General features: G+C 31.4%; 1 protein-coding gene across 2 annotated transcripts in view; it reads right to left on the reverse strand.

Moving 5' to 3' along the window:
• Positions 1–2,077: 2,077 nt before the first annotated feature.
• The window catches only part of LOC123009222 (flotillin-1), a 9,857-nt gene continuing 743 nt past the window's right edge, over positions 2,078–11,191 (reverse strand). Inside the window, exons 2-8 of one of the 2 annotated variants that reach the window (XM_044405427.1) lie at positions 9,421–9,496; positions 9,277–9,367; positions 8,963–9,226; positions 8,833–8,841; positions 5,100–5,714; positions 2,582–2,746; positions 2,078–2,530 (exon numbers count right to left, since the gene is read on the reverse strand). In XM_044405427.1, the coding sequence (XP_044261362.1) occupies positions 2,513–2,530; positions 2,582–2,746; positions 5,100–5,714; positions 8,833–8,841; positions 8,963–9,226; positions 9,277–9,367; positions 9,421–9,496 (1,238 nt within the window). In that variant the 3' untranslated portion in view covers positions 2,078–2,512. The remainder of the gene's footprint in view (positions 2,531–2,581; positions 2,747–5,099; positions 5,715–8,832; positions 8,842–8,962; positions 9,227–9,276; positions 9,368–9,420; positions 9,497–11,191) is intronic. The other variant, XM_044405509.1, reaches the window with a different exon arrangement.

The following is an 11,191-nucleotide window of genomic DNA, read 5'->3' on the forward strand; positions in this document are numbered from 1 at the left end:
ATCGATTAGAAGTAGCTTAAGCCGCCTTATTTTGGCAGAAAACTGTCATTTAAACATTTGTTTCCTCCAAATACATAGATTTACAACGGCTTCTGGCTTAAACTTTGGCCAAATTTGTTGGAAATTGCCTAAATTACTTTATTTTGACCGAAAACTGCGACTTAAGCAATTATTTCGTAGAAATACAACAATTTCTAAATTAAAAGCAAGCAAAAATCGATTGGAAGTAGCTTAAATAGCCTTATTTTGACAAAAAACTGTGATTTAAGCATTTATTTCGTTAAAATACATTGGATTTACAACGATTTTAGGCTTAAGCTTACACTTTAGCCAAATTTGTTGGAAATTGCCTATATTACTTTATTTTGACAAAAAACTGTGATTTCAGCAATTATTTCATAGAAATAATACATTGATTTACAATGATTTATAGATTAAAATCAAGCAAAAATTTAGTAGTAAAATTAGTTTAAATCGCTCTATTTTGGCAGAAAATTGAAATTTAAGCATTTATTTTGTTGAAATATATTGATTTAGATTGTTTTGTGACATAAAATCGAGCAAAAATCGATTGGAAGTAGCTTCAATCGCCTTATTTTGGCAGAAAACTGTCGTTTAAACATTTGTTTCCTTCAAATACATTGATTTACAACGACTTCTGGCTTAAACTTCAGCCAAATTTGTTAGAAATTGCCTAAATTACTTTATTTTAACCGAAAACTGTGATTTAAGCAATTATTTTGTAAAAATACATTGATTTACAACGATTTTAGGGTTAAAATTGAGACTATTTGATTGGAAATAGTACAAAAAGCATTATTTAGCCCATAAAATTGAGATGTAAGCATTTATTTTTCAGTTTTTCAGAATTACATTGATTTAGAATGATTTCCTGCTTAAATCGATGAAAATTGATTTGGAAACAGCTCAAATCGCTTTAATCAGGCAAAAAATTGCAGACTAAGTATTTATTTTGTTGAAACACATCCAATGATTTAAGATAATTTCTAAAAAAAGTATATTTTAATTGAGCGAAAACTAAAAAGCATCATTTTTAACATAACATATTTATCGATCCCATTAGCAATTTAAACACTCAAAATTAACCTTGAATTCTAGGTGTTTACTTATATTACGTATAATGAGCTAAAAATAGAAAACTTGACAATCATAAAACAATTATTTTTTTATAACTTGAACTTCTTTGTAGTTTTTAATTTTTTTATTAATTTGACAAATAATTATCGCAAAAATTGATGCAAAATTTCGTTCTATTACATTAAAAAAAGTCAAGTCTGGCAACACTTCTTAAAACATTCAATTAGATAACCCTGTATTGCAAAACATTTATTTTTCGAAGCGGAATAATCTGGTTATCTTTGTATTTTACAACACTATAATTAAAAATTCCGTTGTTAATTGGTATCCAACATATCTATTTTTTTTTTTTTTTGGTTTGTTATATTCTGTTATTGCAAATTACTTCATATTTTATTTACTCTTAGTGGAATACACCGGAAAGTCCCAGAATTGCTTAACCCTATCTTGCAAAATTTGTTTAAATAAATATAAAACTCTGTCAATAATTGACAAGGTTTACGCTCTTGCAGCTAATGAACTCTGCACTCCCCGTCAATAGTTTATATTATATTATAAAGTGATAGTTTATGCGTCGAAGCTCAACGTAGTGAGGCAAATATATCACCTGAGCCACATACTCCGAATAACATATATGATTTTATCCGCAAACGTATTCAGATCGAAAGTAAAAGCAACGCTATAATTAGCAAGTAAATGAATAAAATAATCAGGACGCTTTGCAACTAATGTAATCATAACAACGGTTATAGACAAACATCACGCGTCAGTATCGGAATTTGTGTTGAGATTTTCGAAAGTGTTTATTAATTTAACTAGTGCAGTTAGTAGTAAAACGCTTAGGTGCAAAAATAGAATTTTTACTTGTGACATTTAGTCATAAAAGTGGTCATTTTTGTAACGTTTGCGGATAAATATTTTTGTATCGTTAATTTTTTAATCAATAATAATATTTTTTTATCTTGAACAAAAAAAATCGTTTATTTATAGTAAAATATCGTTTATTAGCACAGGCCAGAATTTACAGTGACTTTGAGAATAAATTTTTGGCATCATACAGTATAATAACAACAAGGACTTCCACATCAATGCTATAATACCAATTGCATAACCCATCACTGTTAAAACTCGTGCTACAACAAACAAAACACGCGTGAACAATACAATAATCAATAATTACGGAAAATTTGATTAGAGTATTCTTAACAAGTAATTACATAAAAGTGGGGAGATTCTAGTTATCGTCCGTGAGGCAGAAATTACACACCAAAATCACATACAAAAAATATACATTTACACATATACATATTTATAAGGCTCGACTTGAGAGGATTTAAGCTAACTATCTTCATCCGAAAGCGTCTGCAGGGTGTTAAATGCGAAAATTGGTCCTCGATCCCTTAACATCGTTATCCTATACAGCGTGGATGTTCTACAAATAAAAAAACTTTGACGAATTCTACAAGAAATGCGTTGACCTCACCTTGGCTATATCAACACCGGTTAAAGACTTGACTAGTTGAGGGACCTTGTTGACAATGTCGAGTACTTCCCCTGTGAGTTTAGCAGCGCCGATTTCACCCGATCCCGTTGACACCATTGTGATTTTCTTCGTCTGGGATATAGGCGCCGCCACCTCTGCAGCAATCTGAAATCAAACAAAAAAATTACCAACCAACAAAAACTGAAAAAAAAAACACAGGGGAGAGGCGCCTAAATTGAACAAATTACAAATTTGACGGATTTTACAATCTTTCTACGTTATATTTAAAAAAAATCGAAATAATTATAATCTATTTCATTGAAATTGGCATAACAGTAGGCCATGATTGTGTAAACCGCGCTTTAAATGTCAGAGAGACATACCATGGCCTTACATATTAAGGCACTAAATTTGCCTCTACAAAAGTGAGGTTAAGGTAATTAAAATTTAATTTTTAAAGAACTCTTAGTGGTTTTCAGAAGGGTTTTTTCCATAAAAAGTTTAACAAACTGTTTCATTCCTTTGAAGGTGTAGTTTTAACATCAAAAACATACACAATTTGCTTTGGAGAAAATAATTTGGCTTTATTCAAAGTGGTAAATTTGATTTCATTAACCACAACAAAAAGAATGTTTTCAAATATACCTTAGCGTGTACTCTAAATCTGGAGTTCTGAAGAGAATTATTTTTAATTATAATTTGAAAAAATCTGGTGTGAACATCACACGACTTTCCTTATCCAACTTATTTGGAAAACATCCTTACGACAATAATTTAGTGTTGGAAATCCACGTATCAAACCTAACGTTTGCGTTAGTGCCACCTGCCGGATTACCGCGGGTTCGAATCTGAGGTGCAATTTTTTTAGTTCGGTGCCCATTATTATTTTTCATATTTCATGATTCTAAATAATTTTTATCCCCATGAATTTATTTATGTATCTTCAACCGTATAATTTTGATTTTTGGTCTTTGCGGCCGAACCAATTCTTTCGTGCTGCGTCCCCTTCCTGCAAGTAACTTACATACCAAATTTCAAGTTTCTAGCTCTTATCATTCTCGAGATATGCTGTTTACAGACAGACAGACACACAAAGGACCCAATGACCCAAACCAACTTTTTTGGTGTCTTGAAGCTATAATTCGTCCAGAAAAGTAAAAAATAGGTAGGCCAAATTTCAGCCTATTACAATACCTTCCTTCTAGGGTAAGGCAAGTAAAAATGATGGGAATAACGAACAATCAACGAAAACAGTGAAAAAAATTAATACAAATGTCAGTTATGTCAATTCAATAAATCATGTAGGTAAGTAATCAAAGAAAAACAAAAACCCCATCTGTTGGGGACATACCAGGGACATGCGCAGGGCTACAAACTTAAATATGAAAGTCCATAGCCATCCATTATGCCAATTTTAATGAACACTACTATAATTTAAATAAAAATTCGATATTAAATAAAATAGAAAAAAAAACAACCAAGATTGTCCTAAAATCGATCAAGAAACCAACAAAAAAGTTAAATCTCAAAATAGTTTTTAGCAATTTATAAATTCATACACAAGGTACCGGTGATTACTAATGCTTGTGACAAAAAAAACTATTGGTAACACTGAGTTATTGGTAATTTTTTTAATTTGTTATATCAAATGTTTCAGGTGACGGTTAAATTAGCAGTCACTCGTCGCGAATGAGTGACAATTGCGTATAAAAATTTGACGTTTGAATTTGAAAGTCAAGGTTGCCAACCTAAAATTTTAAATTTATCACCCGTTGTTTTTTATTGTGATATATTCATTTCAAAACTTTTTGACGTAATTCCATACATATGGCTACAAACTTAAATATGAAAGTCCATAGCCATCCATTATGCCAATTTTAATGAAATCTACTATAATTTAAATAAAAATTCGATATTAAATAAAATAGAAAAAAAAAACAAACAAGATTCTCCTAAAATCGATCAAGAAACCAACAAAAAAGTTAAACCTCAAAAACGTTTTTAGCAATTTATAAATGCATACACAAGGTACCGGTGACTATTAATGTTTGTGACAAAAAAACTATTGGCAACACTGAGTTATTGGTAATTTTTTTAATTTGTTATATCAAATGTTTCAGGTGATGGTTAAATTAACAGTCACTCGTCGCGAATGAGTGACAATTGCCTATAAAAGTTTGACGTTTGAATTTGAAAGTCAAGGTTGCCAACCTAAAATTTTAAATTTATTACCCGTTGTTTTTTTGTTGTGATACATTCATTTCAAAACTTTTTGACGTAATTCCATACATATAGTTAAAAGTTCAATTGTTAATTTTAGATAAAATATCTCGCAATATTTTTTTTTATTTAATGTGTTTAGTTGCTTAAATGTTTTGTTTACTCTGAGAGAGAAAAATAAGTTTTATTTACGTTTGTGATTGGAATTGTAAATTCCAAATAAGAAATCAAATATTAAAAAAAAAACAATATAACACATTTTTTTTAAATGTTTTCCTTTTTCGTGTTTTTTTCTTACCTTTGGTAGAACATCCAAGAACATGTCGATCATAGCCGCCTCCTTATACTCCTTGAACGCATCGGCCTTCTTGGCCATCTGCTCGGCCTCGGCTTTCGCCTTGGCCTCAATAGCGAACGCCTCCGCCTCGCCTTTCAGCCTCACAGCCTCGGCTTGCGCTTGCGCTTCCAAAATAATCCTATTATGATCAGCTTCGGCCAACTTCTCCAATTTGTATTTTTCAGCTTCAGCTGGCCTCCTCACCATCGCCTCCAACTCCTTCTCCCTCCTCTGCATCTCCTGATCCTGAACAGCAATCTGCTGCGTCCTCTCCACCACCAAAATCTGCATCTGTTCTTCTTTAATCTTCTGCTTCGTTTTGGCCGCTTGTAGTTCGTAAGCCATCTCGGCTTCGGCGTTCTTCGTTTGGACTTCGACGTCGTATGCGGCTTTCTTCAGTTCGAAGTCGCGTTTAGCTTTGGCGATTTCGGTGTCGTTGAGGAACACCGACGCCATGCGTTGCTCTTCAGCGATGGCGGCTTTGATTTGGGCGTCGGCGCGGGCTTCGGCTTCGCCGATGCGGGCGTCGCGTTTCACTTCGGCTGTTCTCGCCATCCCGAGGCTTTTCAAGTAGCCCTAGTGAATGAGGGGTGGTAGTTATAGAAAGTAGGGGAAGGGGTTGAAATGAAATAATTAAGCGGGGTTGTATGAGGCGACCTGTGGGGAGATCCCTCGACAGTTCATGCAGTAAATTAGCTAATTTTCGAAATGTCGGATGTCTTGTATTTGGCAAAAATAAAAAAAATTCTATGTGTTGCAAAAATATTTCAAAAGCGAGTCATTACCGTTGGAACTTTTCTCACGTACGTCTTCTGTACGAATCGTTGTGGCGAGGTTTTACTCTCCTCGTTCACAACTTGCTTTTTAGTAAAGTAGATCCACTGAAAAATTCGACAAAGGTAGAATGCTAATAAGAGCAGTGTTGCCAGGTGTGGTGAAATTTCACCAGATCTGGTGATTTTCATGTTAGTCTGGTGATTTTTTTGAAAATGAAAAAAGTGTTTTTCGCAAATTTATTACGTTTTCAACCAGAAACTTGATTATTTCAAGTTTTTTCAAAAAAGTCTAAAAACCAACAAAATGGTAAAAAATTGTTCTGTTTATTTTTTTTACAAGATGTTACTAGACAGGATCGAAAATCACAATTTATTTTTGTTTTTTTCGAATACTTTTTCAGCTAGATACACAATTAATTCTTTCAGGTACAAACCTTTGGGAAATCAACTTTTCGCGCAATCGCCAAGAAACAAAATTTGATTTTTTAATTAGTGATTCTTTTGAACATTTTGTACGTTTTTTGTCTAGAAACTCTATTATTTAGTTACATTTTTTCAAAAATATGATAAAAAATCATCAATTTAGTTAGGAATATAATTGTTTTTTTTATGAGATTTTACTCATCAGGGTCAAAAAATGGCTAAATTTGTCCAAAAAGTATATTATTTTGGTCTTTTTCAAAGCGTTTTAATACATTTCTCAGATGGAAACGCATTTTGCAAAATTTCGTTAAAAACAAACCAAAAATTCCATAAATTCGACCAAAAACGGCGTTATTTTTGCCCTTGTCAAGTGTTTAAGCACCTTTTTGAGATAAAACTAAACAAATTCTAAAGATTTCGTTGAAGCTGGCAAAAAATTAAAAATTAAATCGATATTGATATTATTCTTAGTTTTTTTGTTCGACTTACTTCGTTTTGAACTATAGGCTAAATCTTGTCCAAACACGCTTAAAAATTACGCAAACTCACTCAATTTAATTGGTTTTTGAGCAAAATAACTCAACTCAAAAATCAAGATATTAAGTCCAAAAGTACTTTAATTTTGCTATTCTTGAGCGTTTTAGCATGTTTTTAGCTAGAAATTATTTCACAAAATTGGTTAAAAAACACAGAATTAGGCCAAAAATAATATCATTTTTTTCCTTTTTCGAATGTTCAAGAAGATTTTTAAGCTTAAAACTCTGTTTATAGCGAGAGCTTGCCACGGCATGTCAAAAATCAATAAATTGTTATAAAAAAGATTATATTATGATATTTTTACATAACTCTTAAGTTTTAACTTGGTTATTTCGACAAATTTTCTCGAAGAAAAAATAATCGAAAACCACCAAATTGGTTAAAAATAGTTTTTTTATAAGATATTACTAAACAAAGTTAAAAATGACAACTTACTTTAGTTTTTTCAAATACTTTTTCAACTAGAAACACAATTATTTTGCAAAATTTTGTTCAAAACAAGTCACAAATTCAATAAAATAGCCCAAAAACGGAGTTTTTTTGTCTTTTTCGTATGTTTAAGGGTGCTTTTAAGAGATAAAAACTCAAAAAAGATCGAAATATTGCATTGAAGAAGGCAAAAAAAAAATAAAAATTAAATCGAAATTGATATTATATTTAGCTTACTTCGTTTTTGAACCAGAGACTCACTTTTTATTTAGCAAAATCTTGTCGTAACAGGATTTACAATAATAAAAAAATTGACATTCATGTTATCTTGTTTGTTTCAATCGTTTTAACTGATTTTTGAGCAAAATAAAACAAAAACAAGTCAAGAATTTTTTAAGCACATTTTTGTGCAACAATCAGGTTTTTTGCAAGATTCCGTTAAAACGAACTAAAAAATCAAGATATTAAGTCCAAAATTACTTCAATTTTGCTATTCTTGAGCGTTTTAGCATGTTTTTAGCTAGAAATTATTTCACAAAATTGGTTAAAAACACAGAATTAAGCCAAAAATAATATCATTTTTTCCTTTTTCGAATGTTCAAGAAGATTTTTAAGCTTAAAACTCTGTTTATCGCGAGAGTTTACCTACCACAACATGTCAAAAATCAATAAATTGTTATTAAAAAAAAGATTATATTATGATACTTTTACCTAACTCTTATGCTTTAAATTAATTATTTCGTCAAATTTTCTCGATGAAATAATAATCAAAAACCACCAAATTGGTTAAAAATAGTTTTTATAAGATATTAGTAAACATAGTTGAAAATGACAACTTACTTTAGTTTTTTCAAATACTTTTTCAACTAGAAACACAATTATTTTGCAAAATTTTGTCAAAAACAAGCCACAAGGCTAAAAAATTACAAAATTAAATCGGAATTGATATCATTTTTTAGCTTGTTTCGCCCGACTTACTTCGTTTTAAAACCAGAGGTTCATTTATTGTGCAAAATCTTGTCCAAACACGCCTTAATATCATAAACATGATTGATATTTCACTCGATTTAACTGGTTTTGAGCAAAAATAAGCCGAGAAATCACAAAATTTAACCGAAAATTTTTTTGTACTAAAATCTCAGATTTGTCGCTAGATTTTGCTAAAACAAACTAAACAATCAAGAAAATAAGTCTAGAATTACATTAATTTGCATTTCTCAGCTAGAAATGCTATTATTTCGCACAATTTTGTCGAAAACAAGCCGAAAAGAATGTCATTTTTGCTTTTTTTCAAGAGTTTAGGCAGGTTTTTAAGCTGAAATCAATCGTAATCTGGTGAAAATTTGGCAAATTTTTCAACTCCGATCTGGTGAATTTTATGTTTTTGATCTGGCAACACTGAGTAAGAGAGAAACACAATAAGAGTCGTAGGAGTGCCAACGGCAACAACCACGAAAATTTTGCCAAAAAACAAGAAAATCCTCCACTTCGACCAACTACTACCACAACTAAAAATTCCAGAAACGTACCTTGGCACCCTTTGTTGCAAATTAAAGAAAACGATAAAAATGGTAAATAAATAAATAAAACTAGGAGAGTAACTCCATGACTTCAAAAATTTAGACATAGAATTACTCTGGTTTGTGCCTCAGCAATTACCTCTTCGTCCCTGATGTCCTTCAAAGTGTACGAAACGACCGTAATTCCCATATTGACTAAATCAGAAGAAGCCACTTCAAACACCTGCTTGCTGAATTTCTTGCGGTCTTTGTAGATCTCCTCCACGGTCATCGAGCCCATGATGGCCCTTTGGTGGCCCTCGAGTGTGACTAAAGCGATGTGTTGGATCTCCTCTTCTGTTTTACCCAAAAATTGCTCGCAGGCGGCCAACAACATCTCCTCGTTTTGGCCCTGGATCTTCACCTAGAAAGCTACATTCAAGACTTGCAAAATTACAGTTTCCTGTAATGTACCTGTGCGATTCCAGTGACGGAAATGGGAACCCCCTGACTTGTGTAAACCGTCGGACTGTCCACAATCAACGTCATCGTATTCAGGCATATTCTAAATAAATCAAACGCTGCAAATTATCTCATTCACGAGGAGAATTTCAATACCTTTGTATCCTCTGAATCGAAGGCCAGATAAAAGCTCTACCTCCGGGCACCAAAAGCGGTTTACTATAACAACATCCTGGAACAAATGAGATTGAAAAAATGTGCAATAATGCGATATAATCAATGTTTTATTCAATTATACCTAAGGATTTTTTTATCGGGGAATGGAATCCCAAGGCTTCAGGGATTTACTAAATATGGTAAATGTCGATTGCTCACATCAGACAAATAGTTGAACAAGAATATATGAAAGAAATAAAGTTTTCTACTAGTTTTTACTAAATTTTATTAACTAAAAAAACAACAATTAAACGCCTTGAAAAGCAATTTTTTATGAGAGTGTGAATTGTTTATGAAGAAAACTTTTCTCACAACTAGAACACAATTTTTTCTGCGACCTGTATGAATAATTTATTTCTATAATAATAATCAATTAATTACCGTGAAGAATCAAATTGTAAAATGTCAAACCAGGCAACACACAATACATTACAATACTTGTTTTTCTCACACAGAAACACTTTTCATTCTAGTTAATGTATTATAGTAACGAAAATATTAACTTTATTAGCAACGATCATCGATGTAAACTAATTTTAGGATAGTGGTTGTAAAAAATTGTGTAAATTCTAAAAAAAAAAGTCTTAGAATGTAGGCAACTAACAATACAACCGTGCAAATAATAAAATGCAGCATTGCCTTATTACAAAATCAATACACCATACTTGACTTGATGTAAACTTACTTTAAGATAATGGTCCTCGGAAAAATTGTTTATTTTATAAAAAACTTTCTATAGTATAGGCAACTAACAATACATACACAAAAATAATAAAATATGTATGTTCAAAATGATCCACACTGACTGAATATGTTGGCAATCCTGACCCTAATTTTTAAAGCTTACCATTAGAGTACGCTTTTGATTAAGAACAATCTTGTGGAGTTGTACAGTTGCGGAATTTAAAATTTTGGGCAGTATTGTCATTTTCATAATGTAAACTCTAAAACAACCTTTACATTAATAACCTCATTTTTTACTCTTGTCATGATTATGTGATTTTGACTTATTTACTTTAAAAAATAATGATTTGTAGCATAATAACGGGTAGGCAGCAGATCAAAGCAACACTTAGTTCAATTAATAAATTTCCTAAGACAGACAAATTCTTTAATTAACAATTTTAACAACAAAAAAAGTTTAATTGTCAAATGTCAGTCATGATGACAATAAAAGGTAGTTTACAGTGAAGTTTTTAAAATGACAGAAAAATACTGCCCGAAATTTTAATTCCGCAACTGTACGTCAAGTATTTGTCAAGCAAAACCGTACCAGATGCAGTGATTCAAATTATTAACAAAAATACTTTCAAATCTGTTGCCAACAGACTCAGTCTTTCGGGATCACTTCGTATTAAGTAGTTATAAATATTTGCATAATAATTGTCTCAAAGACCGACCAACTTGCACACACATAAATTATTGAATGAATAATTCAACAAATAATAGATTATTACTCACTAACCATAAAAATAATTGCCATTTAACCTCTGAAGTATGAACTTTCATTTTATTTCATCTGGTGAACTACATACTTATGTAATTGCTTTTTGTATCTCACAAGTTTGTAAAAATTCAAATGCTCAATGGCAAAATAAAAAAATGTGTTAAAACATTGACACAGTTAAAATATCTTGTAAATTGTAGAAATTTTTTGAGTTAGTTTATACACATTTTGAACAGTTTCTAGTCTTTTTACGAAAAAAGAGTG

Source organism: Tribolium madens, unplaced genomic scaffold (genome assembly GCF_015345945.1).
Source record: "Tribolium madens isolate multiple individuals breed KSU strain unplaced genomic scaffold, Tmad_KSU_1.1 Scaffold_11;HRSCAF=98;Tcas5.2_LG3b, whole genome shotgun sequence".
In the NCBI taxonomy this organism is placed as follows: Eukaryota; Metazoa; Arthropoda; class Insecta; order Coleoptera; family Tenebrionidae; genus Tribolium; species Tribolium madens.